The sequence below is a fragment of the Lactuca sativa genome, chromosome 5, assembly GCF_002870075.4.
Source record: "Lactuca sativa cultivar Salinas chromosome 5, Lsat_Salinas_v11, whole genome shotgun sequence".
NCBI lineage: Eukaryota > Viridiplantae > Streptophyta > Magnoliopsida > Asterales > Asteraceae > Lactuca > Lactuca sativa.
In genome coordinates, this window is record NC_056627.2 from 99,984,088 (window position 1) to 100,004,029 (window position 19,942).

Sequence of the window (19,942 nt, forward strand, 5' to 3'; positions counted from 1 at the left end):
TAATATTAAGGCTAGGATCCAATCACAATATATTATACTTAGAAGAGGGATGCCGTAATCTAAGTAATAACATATTTGAAAGGTAGTGAATGACGATTCACCAATTTCCACCACGAAAAACGAAATGAATTATTAGGTTTTAATTGGATCTGAAATTCCTAGATTCTTTTGTGATTCATTGCACTTTTCAATGGCATGTTTCAATCTCAATTGTGCCCTTCAAGTTTTGTGACTGGGATACCGAGGATCACAAAACAAGGTGTGAATAACCATACTAATTCACTTGGTACTCTTAATATTATCACCTAATCAATGTGCCGGTAAACCACACTCGCTTCATTGATCTATGACAAACATTAAGTCACCCTTCGTGATCCTTACTAGTCCAAGTTAGTGTGTCGGTTAACCACACACGCTCCACCAACGACTTGGTAAGGTACAAAGTGTGAATTCTATGGGTTAGCATCATGTTCACATTTTTCCGAAAGTAACTAAGATTGGGAATTAAACTATTTAGTTACTTTATAATAATCATTATGCTTTTAATGAGAATTTAAATTATTTTCCCTACCCGTTCGGCTAACGACCCTCCACCGATCAAGGAAGCGGTGGGTGAGAGTGGACACCCATTAAGCTTCCATTTTATACGCAACAACCTTATACCCCCCTTATAGACCAGCTTCGTGAATGAGGCCTACTAACGGTAAAACGATTTATTCTTATACATATATATAATAATTAACCATTAATGTTATAAATAGTATAAGTGTTGAATTTTAACTATTAAAACTCTAAGGGTTGGAATTAATGTTTATTAAAGTGTGTGAAACTTTTCAAATTCCAAAACTTGAGGGCAAGTTTTGAAACTCTTCAAAAATTTTCATTTCATAACTTATGAATTAAAGGTTCATAAAAATGAAGACTCTTCATTTTTATGTAACTTATGTGTTTTTAATGTGTGTTTAAAAGAAGTGACCTTTGGATATCCATAACTTGAGGACAAATTATGGAGTCCATTAAAAAATGATCAAGAATTAATTCTAAACAATTTCAGCAAATAATTCCTATCATCTTCTAAATTCATAAGAACATGAACATGATCATCAACATTTCAAGAAATATATGAACACATAAAATCAAGGAATTTTGATGTAAGCCATTGTAAATGGATTAGAACAACAATTACACCAACTAAAACAAGTTTTAAAACACCAAAACAGTTTAGGGTAATGTTTCTAGTCCATTTTCACTAGCAAAATCGAAAAAACTCCATTCTACATGACCAACTCACCAAGTGCACAAACAAACTCGCCGAGTTGGTTGAAGATAGGCTTGGACTCGTCGAGTCCCCCCATGGACTCGGCGAGCCCCCTTGTGCAGACAACAAGAAAATCGATTTTTTACACTATTTTGCAACAAGTATCAAACAAACAAGCCTAGGCTCTGATACCATTGTTGGGTTTTGCGCATTCTAACACTTCCTAAGTGTACATGCAACCCTAATAAACCTTGGATCTATGTTTTTCTAAATACATGCAAAATTTATTTTCCAAGGTTTATAACCTATCTAGCATGGCATGGGGAACTTTTAAACATAAAAGAACTAGATGAATTACATACCATTTGTTGATTGTTTATTCCTTGGAGTTTGAGAGTCAAGCACTAATAATGTGAATGCCTCAAATGGAAATCACAAATCACCACAAACTTGGAAAATGTATGAGAGAGTATATTAACACTTAGAAATCGGCCACCACTATTACACACAAACTAGGGTGTCATTTCATGCAACATAAGCTTGTTTATATAGTGTGCATGGTTAGGGTGAAACCCTAATAACCCATGTCTTTTCCACTACCAAGGATCCATGGGTTAAAAGCTCCATGGACTTCCATATAAGCTTAGCCCATTTACAAATGAGTATTAGCCCACACCACATAAATATAATAGCCCATGATTTAATTAGTCTTCCTTTTAATCACTAAATTAATTCATAATTAGTTCAAGATTAAAACTAATTAAATAACATGACTTCATATTAATATATTATAACTTATAATATATTAATAAATCGTAAGTATACAATTCTCATAAAATTATCCATAAATAGTTCGGGTGAAATGCAACCCAAATGGACCATGCCGGGTCGGGTCAAGTATATATCAAATAAGTTATGGACTTAGACACCTTATCCAACAATCATAACATAACATGTATGGATATCTTGGGGAAAACATACTTGAGCTCGGCTGGTTGCACACATCACACACTTTGTTCTTTTTAACGTTCTATTCTCGTTTCAAATTCTTTTCAAACTTATTTTTATAAAATAGTTTTACCTTTGAAAAATTTCATACCAAGTCCTTAGTTTGAGTTCAGATACACCCAGGAGTGTGCCCGAATCCCTCAAACCAAGGCTCTGATACCAACTTGTAACAGCCCAAAATTCTAGTCCAAAAAATTCATTTTTAAATAGGTTATTCTAAAACTGTAAGTAATAAAACATTCATATAATAATATCTCATGTCAAAAACCAAAGTAGAAATAATCAAAACATGTTATCATAAAACAATATGAAAGTGTAATCCCAAAGAACTCATGTGCGGAAAACTATAGTGTGATGCGCTGCGATCGAGCCTGCTCGTTTCCTTTGAAATCGAAGTACCTGAAGCCGAAACTGAAAACCATAAGAACGAAGCTTAGTGAGTTCCCCCATCATACCACATACCATACAATCACATACTGTCAGGCATACCGGGAAACTCGACCTACCCTATGCCAGGCATATCTAGGTGCCCGACCTACCATGCTCAGCATATCGGAGTACTCAACCTACCCCTGTTAAGCATACCGTGGTGCCCAACCTACCTCTGTCAGGCATATCTGGGTACCCAACCTACCCCTTCGTTCCTGCCTACCGGTAACCGGGGACTATTTCACCCCCTAATACTACCATATAATATCATATCACATATATCATAATCTGTCTAGCATAGCTGGGTACTAAACTACCCCTTCGACCCTATCGACCGGTAATCAGGGACCATTCCCCCTACTACCACTATCACATAACATCATATCATGCTAGCACATAAAACATATCAGATAGTGGCTAACCAGACAATTATCTAAGAAACAAATCCTACTAGTGGGTCTTCATTGTAGCCTTAGACCCACTTCTACTGGAACGTAACTCACCTCACATTGCTAAAGTCCCGAAGACCCAGCCCTAGCTGCTGGATGACAGGTTCCCGAACTGTCAACATCAAAATAACACCCAATTAACAATTGGGTTCCAATACATAACCACAAGTCCATTCTTGGGGTAAAAGACTGCTCTACCCCAATCTAAGCATGATCCAAGTCCAAGGCCCAACCTAGAGGCCTAACAGTCAACTATGAGTCAAAGCCCAACATATGGCCCAGTTTGCCAAATTGGGCCCAAACCTTTACCTGGTCTCACTCTAAAACCCAAACCATTTATTCCAGTCCAACATTTGACATTCTAATGGCCCAATATTGTATAACCATTAAGGCCCAAACTACGGCCCATCTATAGCCTAATTTTCCAAATTGGGCCCAAACCCTCATACGGGTCTGACCCTAAATCCTAACAACATATTCTAGTCCATATGATTATTCTTGGATGGCCCATTAATAACCCATTAAGGACTTACTCCATTAAGTCCATCACTCTACTAGATAATTCATATGGTGATTGGGTGTAATTCACAATTCCATTCCAATGGCCCAAATGTGTGTCCCGATAAGTCTAAGGCCCATATATCCTAGAATTAGGGTCTTCTAAACCCTAATTAGGGTTTCCGTCTCACTCATAGCCCAATAGGCCCAATAGCTAGGTCTTTTGAACAGTTTGCGTTCATTAGGACCATTAGGGTTTCACTAGTCGGGCACCACCCACTACCACCACGGGTAGTGGTGGTCAACAGTGGTGGTTACGATTTCTATTCCATTTTACCCATGCATCCAAAATTCAACTGTATGCAAGCAAAAGCACACCGCCACCCAACACGGCTGTTGGTGGCGTCAGGAGGCGGCAGCCAGCACCCTACAATGGTGGTTTTGAGTTTTATATTCATTATTCTAGCCACTATTACAATTTACAATGAAATAATCCCAAAATACACACACACTCAAAATAATCACACACACACACAACCACCCATGTGGTGGTCGGTGGTGGCAGGTAGTGGCAATCACCATGGCTGGCGGCCATGGTGGGTATCTTTTCTGTTTTCCGACCATCAACACCATCTATAATTACACCAACATAATTCCTATTGCACAAAGGGTCCAACCACCCACCTGGGGGCTCACGGGGCTGGTTCACGATGGCAGCAGTGGCAGGTCGTAGCTGATGATGGGGCTGAGGAAGAGATGAAGAGGGTGGCGGCAGACGCACACCCTGATGAATAAACTAGCAGTGAGGTGGCGACGGACACAGGGAAGCGAGCAGCAGCTATAGTGGCCACAACGGTACTTCCCGCCGGAGAAGGAAGCAACGACAGAATTAGGGTGGTAGTTGCTCGAATTTACTACAGCAGGACACCACAATGTTGAGGGTGGTGCGATGACTGGACGCCCCACACTCTCTCCAGCTGCCTAGCTCTTTCTGACGTAGAAGGAAAAAGGATGTCGTCGATCAACCAAGATGGTGACAGTTGAATTCAGCGGTGACAGTGGCGGAACTAACCGACAGCTAGAGGGTAGCATAAGGAAAAGAAGAAGTCACAGAGGGATGGTGGCAGTGCTAAGGTCGTTGGCGGCCATGGGTGGTCGGAAAGTGAGCGAAACCAGTGGTGCTGGCTGGAGGATCATACCCAACGGCTGTTGCATCCCTTCATTAGGGTTAGGGTTTGGATAGCATATATACCCGATGCCTTACAATCTAATAGCCATAATGGCATAAATGGTCCTTCCCCATAAATATCCTTTCATATCAAGTCTCTAATTTACCCTTTTAACTCGTGATCTTATAATTCTTTTCATAATTAATCCAACAGTTACTAAACGGCCCCTCCTCTACAATTTATTTTTCAAATGAGGTCCATATGTTACCGTTCAACCCTTAGCTTCCAAAATCTCTTCAAATTAAGTCCCCACAATTTACCAAGTAGTCCCTACCATCACAAATATTTACAAAATCAATCTGAAACTTACACTTTTAACCTCCAACTTTTAAATTATGACCATTAGCTCCTCATGACCAACACCCTGCTACATGATTATTGATTTTAGGGCTACTATACATTCATTAATTAATTTATTTATTTATTAAATAAACGGGGTGTTACAGTTATGTGCCCCTTATCTCATTTACTTAATTCTGCATGCTAGATTGGATTATCAATTATATTGTAATATATAATTCCAAGCATAATGGGATCGTAAATAAATATTGTTAATTGGCATGTTTAATCTCATCTACGCCTCAAATCTCTCTTGCTTTGCTAACTTTTATGATAAAAGATTTATGATCAAACCATCCAGTTTGAGTACTTGTGTAATCAGTCTATAACTTGGTTATAGAAATCGAAAATACACATCGGCCATCAAAAGCTAACACTAATGGTTATTTGATCTTTATTCCCCTAGCTTATACTGGCGACATACGAGTCTTTTCAAAGTGGACGACATAGACTTCCGTTTTATAAGGAGTCTTTATATGTTTTATAATTCTAGTTTAAAAACATATTATATCATGATTATTGTAAGCATCTAATTAGTCATGACACCTTTTGATTAAAATCACATTTTAATGGAATTTTCATGTAAAAAAATCCAATTTTATAGATGCAATCAATGATTACTCAAAGTGTCCAAATAAATTTTACATAACACATATTCATACCATATGGATATAACTACTTGTTGTTCCTTTTTATTATCATTTTCTAGAAGTAATAATAGAAAATTTAATTGTTAAAATATTATTTTCATAGAATAATAATTCTTTTATTAAATACAAATGTTGAATATATTTATTAATAATCAAATTACTCTAATAAATATTCAATTAATAGTAACTTGTTATAAGGTGTGACTCTATAAGATCATATGACATTAGCAAATATCATTCAATAATTACTCTTGAATATATAGATATTTGAAATTTTACTTTTCAAAGTTTAACCCCAATAATAATTCTTTTTATTTAATTGGCCATTGACTAGGTCAAGCCTAGTCTTTAAACTTGTTATTTGACAAAACTACTCCCTTATCTAATTCTTTATAAAAAATTTAAGTTAAAAAAAAGTCATTTTAAAATTTTATTTTAAATACATAACTTTTCTATTATAATTATTATTTTAATTTTTTTTAATATCTTTTTATTTATTTTATTTAAATAATTTGAACATGAACAAGTATAACCCGTAATTTAGGAAGATACACATAAAATGAAGTTGTTTTTTTTACAAAATACCGAACAAATTAATGTTTTATTTTCTCTATAAACTAAACTGCTTTTACACATAAAATGAAGTTGTTTTCTTTTACCAAAAATATGTTTTTTTTCTCATGAAAATCAAACAACGGAGAAAAATTGCAACCAAAATTGTGTTCTAATTCATATCATACAAACAAATTTGTTTTAAGATCGTAGGAAATAAATTCCAATAATATACGAAAAGAAAAACAAGTAATTATAAAATTTTGAGGTTCTTCGAGACTATCCAAAATCAATACTAGGCCTAGAGTTTACCTTAAATCAACAAGAAAATATAGACGATAATAAGATGAGAGGATTCGATTATGATTTTTTAATATACATTCGTCATCCAAATGATGTATTCTAAATTACATCTAACACAAATTTTATAAAGGACATAATTAATAGAAAATATTAATTCGTGATTAATATAGGTTAGGCGACAGAAATTTCCCCCCACCCCCAAATTTCGAGTCAGAAGCTCCTCAGATGGATACCCAAATAATTAATTTAAACAATTCCCCTTCAAATAACGTTCATCTTGACCCGACAATAATTTCTACCCCTGAGATTGTGCGCACTGCAAGGATTGGGCGTTCGATTGGGTTTTATATCGATGAGGAAAACGTGATCCTCATTGAAGCTATGGATGAGACAGGTGATTGTAATCATACTCATACTCGATGAATATAGTTTCTTTAAACATCTGTGGTCTTGGTGAAAATCGTAAGAAGGATTGGGTGCAATCGCTTCGTCGTCTTCATAAAGCCTCTTTTTTTAGTCTACAGGAAACCCATCTAGACGGGTCTCATAATCGTGAGATGATTAGAGAATGTTGGGGTGATTATAATTTTGAATTTGTGTATGAAAATGCATTTGGGAGATCTGGTGGGCTGGTATCTATTTGGGACAAGAATTACTTCACTTCTTTTGAGGTAATTAAATCTCGTTCCTTTTTTATTGTTATTGGTATCTATTCAGCCTTCTCTTGCCCGGTGGCGTTTGTGAATGTCTATGGTCCCCAATCCACTTTTGAGAAACGCAAGCTATGGGAGGAGTTGCTTCTCATCAAAAATTCTCGCATAGCATGCTGGATAGTCTTTGGTGATTTTAATGTGGTGAGAAGACAGGAGGAGCGTATTAATTCCATGTTTTGTCAATCTAGTGCTAATTATTTCAACAAATTCATTGAATTATCGGGATTTCATGAGCCAAAAATGGGGGGTTTTCGATTTACTTATTTTCAAAAGTCGAGAGCGAAACATACCAAACTAGATCGCTTTCTTGTTTGTTCAGAGTTCTCCAAGTTCCCTCATATATCAGTCACGGCACTTCCAAGAGATAAATCCGATCACTGTCCCATTCTACTTTCTCAATCCAGAGCAAAATTCGGTCCCCTGCCATTCAATCTATTCAATTCATGGCTGACCGGACAAGGGTTCGATGAAGTGGTTAGTAAGGCCTGTCGTGAATTCAGCATTTTTGATCCCGCTGACGCGAAGCTATTGATTAAATTGAAAGCAATCAAAAAGGCAATTCGTGAATGGTGATCTCTGGAGTTTTCTATGGAATCGGCAGAACTTATAAAACTCAAGGAGGGACGTATTGATATTGATAAAAGGTTTGACTGTGGCTATTTTAATGATGTCGATCTGGATGAAAGAACCATAATTTCAGGAAGAATAGAGGAGCTTGAAAGGCTCGCAATCATTGATTTGAAGCAAAAAGCCCGGATTAAATGAACGATTGACGGGGATGAAAATTCTCGTTTTTTCCATGGCTATGTATCCAACCGATTGAGGAGGAATCACATGCATGGCATTCTTATTAATGGTGAATGGGCGAGTGATCCGGTGGCCATGAAAGCAGAGGCGGCATAATTTTTTGCTGAATAATTCAGCGAAAGATGGGCAGATAGACCAAAATTTCACAGCAGTAAATTCAAAATGATCTCTGATGCCAGCCGTGGATTTTTGGAGGAGAATTTCTCTTGTGAAGAGATTAAAAATGCTATTTGGATTTGTGGTAGCGAGAAAGCCCCAGGGCCTGATGGCTTCACATTTAAATTCTTCAAACGCTTTTGGTCGATTCTAAAGGATGATATTGTTGGTTGTGTTAGATATTTTGAGGCATTTGGGTCTTTATCAAGGGGCTGCAATTCCTCCTTCATCACACTAGTTGCCCAAACAAAGGACCCTCTTATTCTTAATGATTATAGACCCATTAGTCTCATTGGGTCTATTTATAAGATCATCTCTAAGTTACTTGCCTCCAGGTTAAAATCAGTGATTAGTGAATGCATTGATGAGGTCAAAACGACGTTTGTGGCTAATAGATACATCTTGGAGGGCCTACTCATAGTCAATGAAATTTGCTCCTGGGGGAAGGCGAAAAAGAAAAAAATAAACATCTTCAAAGCAGACTTTAATAAGGCCTTTGACTCATTAAATCGGGGTTACTTGGATTCTATGATGTCGTAAATGAATTTTGGAAGTAAATGAAGAATGTGGATAAGAGGGTGTTTGGCATCATCAATGGCGTGAGTGATTGTAAATGGTAGTCCAACAAGTGAATTCCCACTTCAAAAAGCTGTTCGTCAAGGAGACCCGCTCTCGCCATTCCTCTTCATCATGGCAATGGAGGGTTTAAATATTGCTATGAAAGAAGCTGTGGAAAAGGGCATTTTTAAGGGTATATATATTCCAAACGTTGGGCCTCCGTTGTCGCATTTATTCTATGCGGATGATGCGATTTTCTTGGGTGAATGGTCAAAGCATAATATCGATAACCTTGGTCGTATCCTTAGATGTTTTTACGTTTCATCAGGGCTTCAAATGAATTTTAAAACATCAAAAGTTGTTGGCATTGGTGTGATTGATCGAGAGGTTGATAGATGGGCTGCCCTGCTAGGGTGTGAACTGACTTCCCTCCCCTTTTCGTATCTTGGGGTTACGGTTGGGGCTAATATGAATTTATAAAAAATTGGAAGCCAATTGTGGATATGTTCAAATCAAAATTATAGATATGGAAAGCAGAAAATTTAAGCTTTGGTGGTAGAATAACGCTTGCTAAAGTCGTCTTGGGTAATCTTCACAATTATTATTTATCGATCATCGCTGCCCCAACAGGTATACTAGAAATCTTGGAAAGGATTCGGAGGAACTTTATTTGGGGGGGAGAAGGTGAATCCCAAAAGATCAATTGGGTGGCATGGGAGAGATTAATAGCACCACATGAAGTTGGGGGTCTCGGTATTGGTTCCATAAAAGCTCTTAACATTTCTTTATTATATAAATGGTGGTGGAGGCTCAAAACATCTCCTAATTCATTATGGTCTTGCGTTATAAACGATATTCATTACAGGGGGAAGTCCAAATGAAAATATTGCTGCTTCAAAAAATATTCCTGTAGTTTGGAATAATATTGTTAGATGCAAAAATGAACTTACAAAAGTAAACATTCTAGTTCATGATGTTATTAGAAGATCACCAACCGGCGATACCTGGGAATCTGATTTTTGTAAGGAGAATTACTGTGTAGCTATGATGAGTACAAGAATTGAAAGATCCCCACACCTAATATATGAAGGTGAATTTTCATGGTTTAAGTGGGTGCCAATGAAAGTTCTATGTTTCGCTTGGCGAGCTAGATTGGGTCGAATCCCAACTTTGTTGGCCCTTAGCCGCAGGAATGTTAAGGTAGACTCCCAATGGTGTAGTGCATGTATCTCGAGGTTAGAAACTTCCGACGATCTCCTAGTGGACTGCCCGTTTGCGGATCATGTATGGAGGAATCTGGAGAAGTGGTGCGGCATTGGGAAGATAAACGCCAACTCGGTTCGAGGAGTTATTGATGAGGGTGTCAGACTGAAGATGGGTTCCAATCGCAAGAAGAAGGCTCTGTTCTTGATCCTCTATGGTGCTCTGTGGGCTATTTGGCGTGCCAGGAATGACAGAATCTTCAATGGCGATATTGTTGATCCGATTAAGGTTGTCGATTTGATTAAGTCTATGATATTTCTGTGGGTAAAACATAGATATGGCAGGTGTAGTATTAATTGGGGTGATTGGACTAGATCCCCGTTAAATTGTTTGTAATTGAACTCTGTCTTTTGTTTTCTTTATCCTTCCACTAGCACCTTGCTAGGGTTGGTGTTTTATATAATATATATTTGCCGGTTGCAAAAAAAAAAAAATAAATAAAAAAAATAAAAAAAATAAAAAAAAAACTAAATGGTAACTAATTGTCACTTACGGAAATACATATTTGCAAAAAGGTCCCTACCAATTTTTCTTAGTCGACCGGTTTTAAATTCGTAACCCCAGGGCGCGCCGTAACACAAGTTGAAGTCTTAAAAATGTTATATTACCACCCTCTTTTCATTCTCCCATATACTTCTACACGAGATGAACTAAAACCCATTAAATTCAATTATTACTTCTTCAATCATATCCATTTTAAGTATTAATTGCACATTAAACTAAGACCCATTAAACTTAATAATTACTTCCTCAAACATATCCATTTTAAGTATTAATTGCTCATTAACTTTTAATCCGTTTTGAACATGTAATATACCAAAAACCAATAACAACATAATAGAATTTAAACATATAACCCTTTATACATTTTAATAATATTTTAGGATTTGAATTTTATGTCGAACAATAAGAAAAATACATTTTTAGCAATTGGTTAAATGCAATTTCCTATATTCTTTCAGATTAAACTTCAATTTATTATTTTCCTAAAAAAGATATGACATTTTTCTCTTTTGTTCAATCTGACCGTTTTGGCAGTTCGTTTTGGAAAAAAAGGGAATGAATTTCGATTTTGACACCGAGTTATTTTTTTCACAATCATGTCATTATATATACAATTGTATTGCAATATCAATCATGGTTCTCCTTGTTATCTCGGTAATCACTTTTCACAAATCACAATGAAGTCACTAAGTTTATTAAAATTTCGATTTTGACACCAAATTTCAAATTGCAAGAAAGTCATTATATTACCACAAAATTTACATTTTGACACCGAGTTTTTTTCTCAATTTTGTCATTACGTTTATAGTTTTGTTGCAATGTCAACCAATTGACCGATTCAGGAGATGTTATTATACTTCAGAAGCTTGATTCAGAAGCTAGTATTATACAACACATTAATAAAGGCCGGTCTAATGGTTCAAATTCACATACAAGTCAGCGAAAAGTGCATGGTAATCCTTTCAGAAGATGATATTTTGGTTTAGAAGCTCAATTTATAGAACAACTAAATGAAGTCCCCTAAAAGGTCAATGTAACATCAGAAAAACCATAATATATATATATATATATATATATATATATATATATATATATATATATATATATATATATATAATTTTCAAATCCTTCACAAAAACCATAAGCGGATCAACATTGTTTCCAAAATAGAGTAATAAAATCGGAGTATCAATAACATTTTCAACATAAAAGTCCACATGAGAGTAAAAATAGTCAATCACGCCGACCCCTTCCTTTTCGTATCAAAAGTACCTAAAACCATAAACATAAGACTATAAACACAAAGCTTAGTGAGTTCCCCAAAGTACCACATACCATACATATAGTTGGGCCCAACCCTAGGTATATTCCAACCCAACATACATTCATGGGCCCAACCCTAGGGTATATTCCAACCCAACATACATCAATAGGCCCAAAACTGGGGTATATTTCAACCCAAACATATAATAATGGGCTAAACCCTGGGTTTATTCAACCCAATTATACAAGCATGCAAGAGTCACAAAGATACCTAGCATGCTACATAACTCAATCCAATGGGTCGGCATTGGTGCTGGTGACCAATAAGTACAATTAGAAGACTCACTTCTCAGTCGATACACAACTACTACTTCTTTCACTGCCAAAAAGATCGATGTCACACACTACCTATATAGTTATACTAGATCCACCCTTAGCTTTTCTTCCAAAAACTAGGAGTTTGACCAGAAGTCAACTCAAGTCAAAAGTCAATGGTCAAAGTCAACTTCCAACGTTCAGTTTAGTCAACCACCATGTTGTGACCTTCCATGATCATGTTGTGGCCCTCAAACATCTACACAGACGGGTTTTTCCTAATCGTCACGCCGTGGCGACATAAGACCACACTGTGGGCGCTGGGTTTCCAACAACTTAATGGGTTAAGCGGTTTTCTTCAATGCTAAGAGAACCAAAGCTCAGTTATGGTATGAGACATGGTCTAGAAGGATAAAGTTTACAACTTTACCCATTAGAACCACCTAAAAACTGAAAATCTCAAACCGTAGGTTCTAAAAAGGCTAAACAAGACATGGCTTCATCCATTAAGCACTTATTCTAAAACTTCCTTAATCCAAAATCTCCAGAAGGGTTTCTAACACAAAAACTAACATAAAAGTTGGAGATTTATAGAAATGCATGTACAGTGCATGTCTTAAAGCCATAATGGGTCAAAATAAGGGTTTATGATAAAACTCTCATGCATAGCTTAAAAAATCAACTATAGTTCAAATCCAAACCAACAATCATGTTGAATGTTCTAGAGATTCATAAAGTTGCAAACTTTATGAGATCTCACCATTCCAACCAACAAGAACATGAAGATTTAGGGACAAAACTCAAGATCTAGCTACCTAACATGATAAATATCGAGTCTTAGACACTTATAAAGGTCTAGAAGAATGCTAAAATGAAGGATGGATACTTACTTGTTGAAACTTAGCCCACTTCTTCATCTTTCTTCCTTCAAGGACATCAAAGAGCACCAAAAGGGCTTAAATAAAGGAGGAAGGAAATTAGGGTCTCTTCAACTCTTTGGGAGGATGATGGAGGTTGAGGATGAGCAAAACCTAGCCTCCACATTCTTTTAAATATGGAGCAAACCCAGAAAATAGGATTTGCCATCTGCCAGCTTCCACCTCATGGCCATATACTGCCACCCCGTGCCAACGTTAATGAAACACGCGATCCAAATTAACTTGACAAGTTGTGGTGGTGCCTCCACCATTCCTTGTGAAACCCTATAATGCTAAATTGGAAACATAAAGTACCTCAATATCTAGGCATTACAACTCTCCCTCCACTTGAATCAGACTTCATCTTCTAACTCCATGACCATAAATAACTCGGGGTAATTCTCTCACATCTCGTGCCCAGGCTCTTACATGCACTCAGAACCCTGCCGGTGTTGCCACTACACCTTCACCAGGTTCACCACTTTGTTGCATAGAGTCTTTGTTGTTTAATCAAAAATCATAATCGATGTTTCTACATAGTTTAGCCGCTCATCAAATTGAATGTCTTCCAAAGGAATCACCAAAGAATCGTTGGCTAAACACTTTCGTAACTGTCACACCCCTAAACCGAGATGGCGGAAACATTCGGGGGAGGGGGACATCATGTACAGTATCATAACAATGCATAATAGTAAAAAAAGCAACAACATCCATTGCATTAATAATATAGTTAATACATGTGTGTTCTTTGTACAATTATATAACACCAAAAATGTATAACAAAATAAAAGACGAGTCTGAACATGCTCCGTCTTCTCCAAAACCTGTCAGTGTACCTGTCTACTGGTTTCCTAATAATACAAGTTATTTTGAAAGAGAGTATCAACATTTAAGTTGGTGAGTTCATACGTATTTTAGTGTCAATGTTTGCTTTTGTTTCATGAAAATGTTTGTATTTGTTTAGTGAAAATGTTTGTATACTTCCCAGAAAATCCTATATTTTCTACTTTAAATGAAAAGTAGTCTTCTAACCAAGACCCAACTGTTTGTATGTTTTGTTCTCTTGAAAATTGTGAAAAATGTATATTTCTACTTGAAATAGTATAAAATATATGTTTTCCATATTTATAAACCATTTTTACTAGAAAAATAGTATGCATTTCTCATATGAGAATATCACTGAATGAATGTAATGGAAAATGGAGATTCATAGTAGTATTGTATAACATACACTACCAATGCATTAACTTCCTTTAAACCGAGCTGGTTAATTAAGGTTAAAAATGTGATTAGGTTGTAACCATACTTGATTGACTAGTATAAAATACAGCGTTCTTCAGACGTCGAAAAATGGTATGACATTTGTCACCTGTAGACCCGCAGGTTCCACTGTAGTTAGCAGCAATGTGTCGGATGGTCAATCCCGTATAGATCTATACACAAACTCACGCTCTCCCTCTAGGAGACTCTGGTTACAAAACGTGACATAGCAAGAATATTGATATGCCATGAAATAGCATCTCACATTTTAGTTATCTTGTTCTTGTTATAGTATGTACCTTCTTGTTCTTTATTATGGTATGTAAGTTCCTTCTTGTTCTTGTAAATGAATAGTATAATTTGTATTAAATAATAATAGTATGTATGTATTGATTCATGTGTGTTTCTCTGTTCTAGAAAATAGTAAGTTTTAATCCTCTATACCATACCTATTATAGTTTACTAGCATGTTTGTTTGAACTGCTACTGAAAAGACTCAATTGTCTAATATGTGCAACTGAGTTAATTATTTCGTTTGAAAATGAGGTTTAATATTCATGTATATATTTAGCAAGTATAAGTATGAGTTAGCCGACAGTCGGACTACTGATCCTACCCTAAGCCCACAACCAAACAAGGAACAGGAGTTACGGTATTTCGCAATAGTCCTAAGTCCATTAAAGCATAGTTATACATAAATATGTAAATGAATATGATTTTGATATAAACAAAATTCTAAAATAGTTTAAAACAGTTTTCTAAAATGATTTTGACAGTATTAAGCATAAGAAATCCTTTTATTTGTATGTTTTCACATGTATATATTAACACAATTAAATTGTGTTCAACTTGTATCCCCCCTAAAAGCATTTCAAAGCATTTGAAAAGGTTAATTGTAGGGGTATGAACTCACCTTACGTGATTAATTCGATTGAAGATTTGATATAGAATGTTTATCCACAATATAGTTCTCAGGACAAAACCAAGTCCTAAATAGCAATTTATGCAATATATTGGCATGGAATTAGTGATTATAACCTCTTAGGTATTAGGGAAACAACCTAGGATGTAAGAATTACTTACAAAATAGGTGTTGGAACTGAAATCAACAAGCTGCAAGGAGTTCACGGCCAGCCTCCGGTGTTCAGGGCCACAAAGAGTTTACGGCCTTTGAAGATTCAAGGGTTTACGGCTGTAAACCCAAAAATGAAGAATGCTTGATTGAAGAAAAGATGAAATTTTGATGATCCACAATAAGATCCAAAGGTGATACAAGGATCTTCGGTGGATAAATGAGAGACAACAAGGGTTTTCGGCTGAAGGCTTTGAGAGAAAAGGTTGAGTTTGCGACTAGAAGTGGAGAAGTGATGAATATTTCAGTCAAACATATATATAGGGGATAGTTTGCGGTCCGAAGGGGTTCATGGCTATAAACCAAAGGTTTACGGTCAGTAGTGAGTACACGGCAGAGAACGAGGGTCGGTTACGGCTGCAAAGGCTTGTTTGTGGCCCTATGCGAAGGTTTACGGTTCTCGGTGTATATTCTTGGTTCTAAATGTTTTTCCCTCCAAAACCATAACTCACTTGAATAAAAGGTTTATACACCTATAATTCATTATCCTAACTAAATTAAGATAATGCTAAAAGAAAATAAGTTTGGCCTTTATTCGATAAGTTTTACTTTCGTTAACCACAATTGACTTTTACAAGAATAGAAATTTCGGGTTACCACATCATCCCACCCCCCCCCCCCCCCCCCCCGGTTAGAGGGAATTCATCCCAAGTGAACTCATTCCAGCGGACCTTCACTATCGGAATACGAATTTGTTTGCTTTGATTGGCTTCCCTATCCTTGATTTATACCGGTTCTTCCACGAAGTTGAGGCTCTCATGGTTCTCGATTTCATCGAGTGGGATAACAAGAGTCTCATCAGCTAGGCGTTTCTTTAGGTTCGATACGTGGAATGTAGGGTGTATGTTGCTAAGTTCTTGAGGTAGCCGAAGTTTGTAAGCTGTAGGGTCGATTCTAGCGAGAATCTCAAAAGGCCCAAATTTTGGAAGGGTCCACGTGAATACCCTCTTTGTTAACCATGTGACCCAATAATTCGACTCTTCAAATTCAAAATTCGCATTTAGAGAACTTTTCAAAAATCTTCTAAAGAAATTTCCGATACGACCAACATGTGTTTGGGATATATATAGCCTGATCAACTATATTTATTTGAGATACGACCAACATGTGTTTCGGAGTGATAGTGGTGTTGCAATGAGTCTAAACTTACCAACCCTATATACAAAGGATCTCTAGAACAAAACATAAAGTTAAAACACTAGAGGAGTATTTTATGATACTACAAGGTAACAACAAGTCTAAAAAAACTTACCAAGTTCATATACCAAGAAACTTTGGAATTAATCATAAAATTAAAATACTATAGGATTAGTTTAGGCACAATAACTAACTTATGGAAAACTAAAAGACCCTTGCGGACAAGGTCTATAATTGTGAAGTGTATGCTTCCAGGGTTATATATAATTGGGATCTTATAGACTTAGAATTTGTGATCTTCGCTCTACTACCTATTCCTTTTTTTGTTGTGGTTTTGGAGTCAGATCACTTATTCGAAGGTCTATTTGATCTTAGTTATATACAACTTGCATACATTGCATGATTATAGGAGGACCCGATACGGACCACCATAAACATTTCTTTAAAAATGTTTTGCTTAATATCATAAGATTCTTTAAACATTTCCATTCTCACATGAACAAGCTAGCTAGGTATAACCACTCCACTACAACAGTCAACAAAAGCCTCAAGGAGGAACAAGAAGAATTCATAAGGAGGATTCCTAGAGGGGATCAGACGAGGAGTAAAGAACTAGAGAAATCACTGAGGACCTTTACCCGATCAGGAGCAGGCATAAGAGGCTCGCTCAAACATTCGGAGTTAGACTTTCCATCATGAAGTGATAGAGATCAGGGATAAAACCCAAAGCATTATAGAGTAAGGATTCGACACACCTATGTGGAACAAGAACACAATAGTAAAGTCCAGAGACAACAAATTCCAACAGCTGAAACCAGGGCAATCATAACTAGGACAGAGAAAAGAGGAAACGACTCACGAGGCGTGCTAGGTGGTAGAGCACCTTATGCGTCATGCTAATAATTAAACCATTCAAGTGAGTCAGCGATTACACTACTCACATTATGTGTTAGGCTTATCGCCACTTCAGTAACAACTAGTAATAGTAAACCAGATCACATGATTTCACTTAAAGGGTGAATACAACTAAAAATTCACCAGTCTATTATACATAGACTCTGTTAGGAATTCCTTTCAAAAGTCAGAACAAGATACACACAGAACAAAGATAACTTAGATTCAAATAACACTCGACTTGTAACCACCAGTCAAAGATTTACCACAATTCCAACTTTTAGACCTTATGACAGAAAGATGCTGCCGAAGAAGTCAAACATAAAAAAACAACACACCACCACCGCCACCACCTCCACAGTACGATCATGCTGTCTTCCAGGTTGCCGTAACAGTTGCAGTGACAGCTGCCATAACACAAATCCACACAAGTGGTACCAATGGAGCGGGTAGTGGTGCTAACCCCTCTAACCACGGGGAAAGCCGCGGACACCCAAGGGAGTGTTTATAGAAGGACTGCATGAATTGCAAACCCAAATCCTTTAATGGGAGTGCGGGATTCATCGCCCTTATGCGATGGTTCGACAAAACGGAGTCGATTTTTGAGATATGCACGTGACTAGAAGGGAGAAAAGTGATGTTTGCTGCCTGCACCCTCTTAGACAGATCCCATACATAGTGGAATAGCCATGTCAAGTCATTGACCCTACCAGTGGAAAACGCAATGGGTTGGGAGAATATAAAGGAGTTGATGATGGAAGAGTACTGCCCGAGGGGCAAGATACAAAAGTTGGAGAAAGAGATGTGGAACCTTACGATGGTTGGCTCAGACTAAGTAGCCTACACCGATAAGTTCAGCGATTTAGCCGCACTATGTCCCGGGAAGGTTACCCCGGAGAGCATGAAGATAGAGATACATTTGGGGACTATCTCCTTCAATCCAAGGAAATGTGATAGCGGAGAAACCCCTCATGTTCGACATTGCCAAACATATGGCACAAACACTTGTGAACCATGGAGTTCGCCAAGGCATAATGACCCCTGTTCCTGAGCCAACCAATGGGAGTGACTAAAAGCAAGGATCTAGGACCAAGAAGAAAAGAAGTCAAAAGAAGAGCCCTCAAACGGACAACAGATTGTTGTGGTTCACGTTGCCACAGCACCAACCACTCCAGCACCCATCAGTCGATATGCTGGAACTCTCCCGAAATTTAATAAGTGCAGCCTCGATCACACCGGGGTGTGCTGGAAGATGCATTGAAAGAACTGCCTTAGTAAGGGACATACTATTTGTTTTTGCAGGGCACCAGCACGACCAATCTCCCAGGTCCCATACAACAGAGTAAGCCAAGCCTATTATGAGTGTGGCAAAATAGAACACTACAAGAGAGATTGTCCAATAACAAGGAACTCCAGCAAAGATCGAAGAGTGCTGATGATTACCGCAGGAGAGACTATCCTGGAACCATCTAAGAACAGTGGTACATTTTCCAAATAAAAATATTTTTTAAAACATCAATTTTTCCGAAAACTGTTACCAACTAAATCTTAACCAGAAATTGCTTCCTCGTCCAAACAAAGCACATCGTCTATATAAAAACTAAGGACCCTTACAGGTAAGCTATAATGGCTTAGTGTGACATCCGTCAATTTCCAGTCCAGTCAAAGTCAACTAAAGTCAACTAGTCAAACCGGTCAACTCAATTAACCCTTCAATACTAGGGCCTACGTTAGGTAATTACTATACAACTCACTATTCAAATGAGAAATCATCAATTGAAAAGTTCGTATATCTAGGTTTCCTTAACCTAAAACTATGGTAAGTAATGAACCAAACTGATAAAACACCATTACACACTCATCGGGAGTGTGTAGAACCCCTAAACATGGCCTAACGGGGTTTACGGACATTGCGTTGCAAAACCAAACACTCAAAAAGGTCACAAACGAAACCTTTCTCAATCGTTTTCACTTTATCTCTCTCTATCAAAAATCTCTCCCAAATCTCTCTCTGTATGAGAAATCTCTCCAAGTGTGTGAAATCTCTCTCAAATCTCTCCCAAATCTCTCTCATAATCTCCCTCAACTTTTTCTAGTCATCCGGGTCATCCTGACCCTTAACTTGGCCAAAAATCACTCAAAACAGGAAGAAAACTTGAAAAACAGCCTTTAAGGACCGAAACCCTAATTAGGACCGAAGCCCCTATAGGAACCAAAACTAGGTTAAGAACCTTCTATATGAATCGAACCCGAAGGTCCAGTTCGAACCTGAAGCTCATACGACGGAAGGTCCCTTTCGGACCGAACC

The 19,942-nt window shown here is 37.2% G+C and overlaps 2 protein-coding genes across 2 annotated transcripts; both read left to right on the forward strand.

The window, feature by feature from the left end:
* Positions 1 to 7,134: 7,134 nt before the first annotated feature.
* Positions 7,135 to 8,001, forward strand: LOC111915534 (uncharacterized). Its single transcript, XM_023911188.1, has one exon. It carries the CDS (start codon positions 7,135 to 7,137, stop codon positions 7,999 to 8,001), a length of 867 nt encoding a protein of 288 aa, XP_023766956.1.
* A 1,080-nt stretch (positions 8,002 to 9,081) lies between these two features.
* On the forward strand, positions 9,082 to 10,548 carry LOC111915533 (uncharacterized). Its single transcript, XM_023911187.1, has 3 exons — positions 9,082 to 9,405; positions 9,474 to 9,579; positions 9,815 to 10,548. The coding sequence occupies exons 1-3, from the start codon at positions 9,082 to 9,084 to the stop codon at positions 10,546 to 10,548; spliced, it is 1,164 nt and encodes a 387-aa protein (XP_023766955.1).
* The last annotated feature ends 9,394 nt before the right edge of the window (positions 10,549 to 19,942 follow it).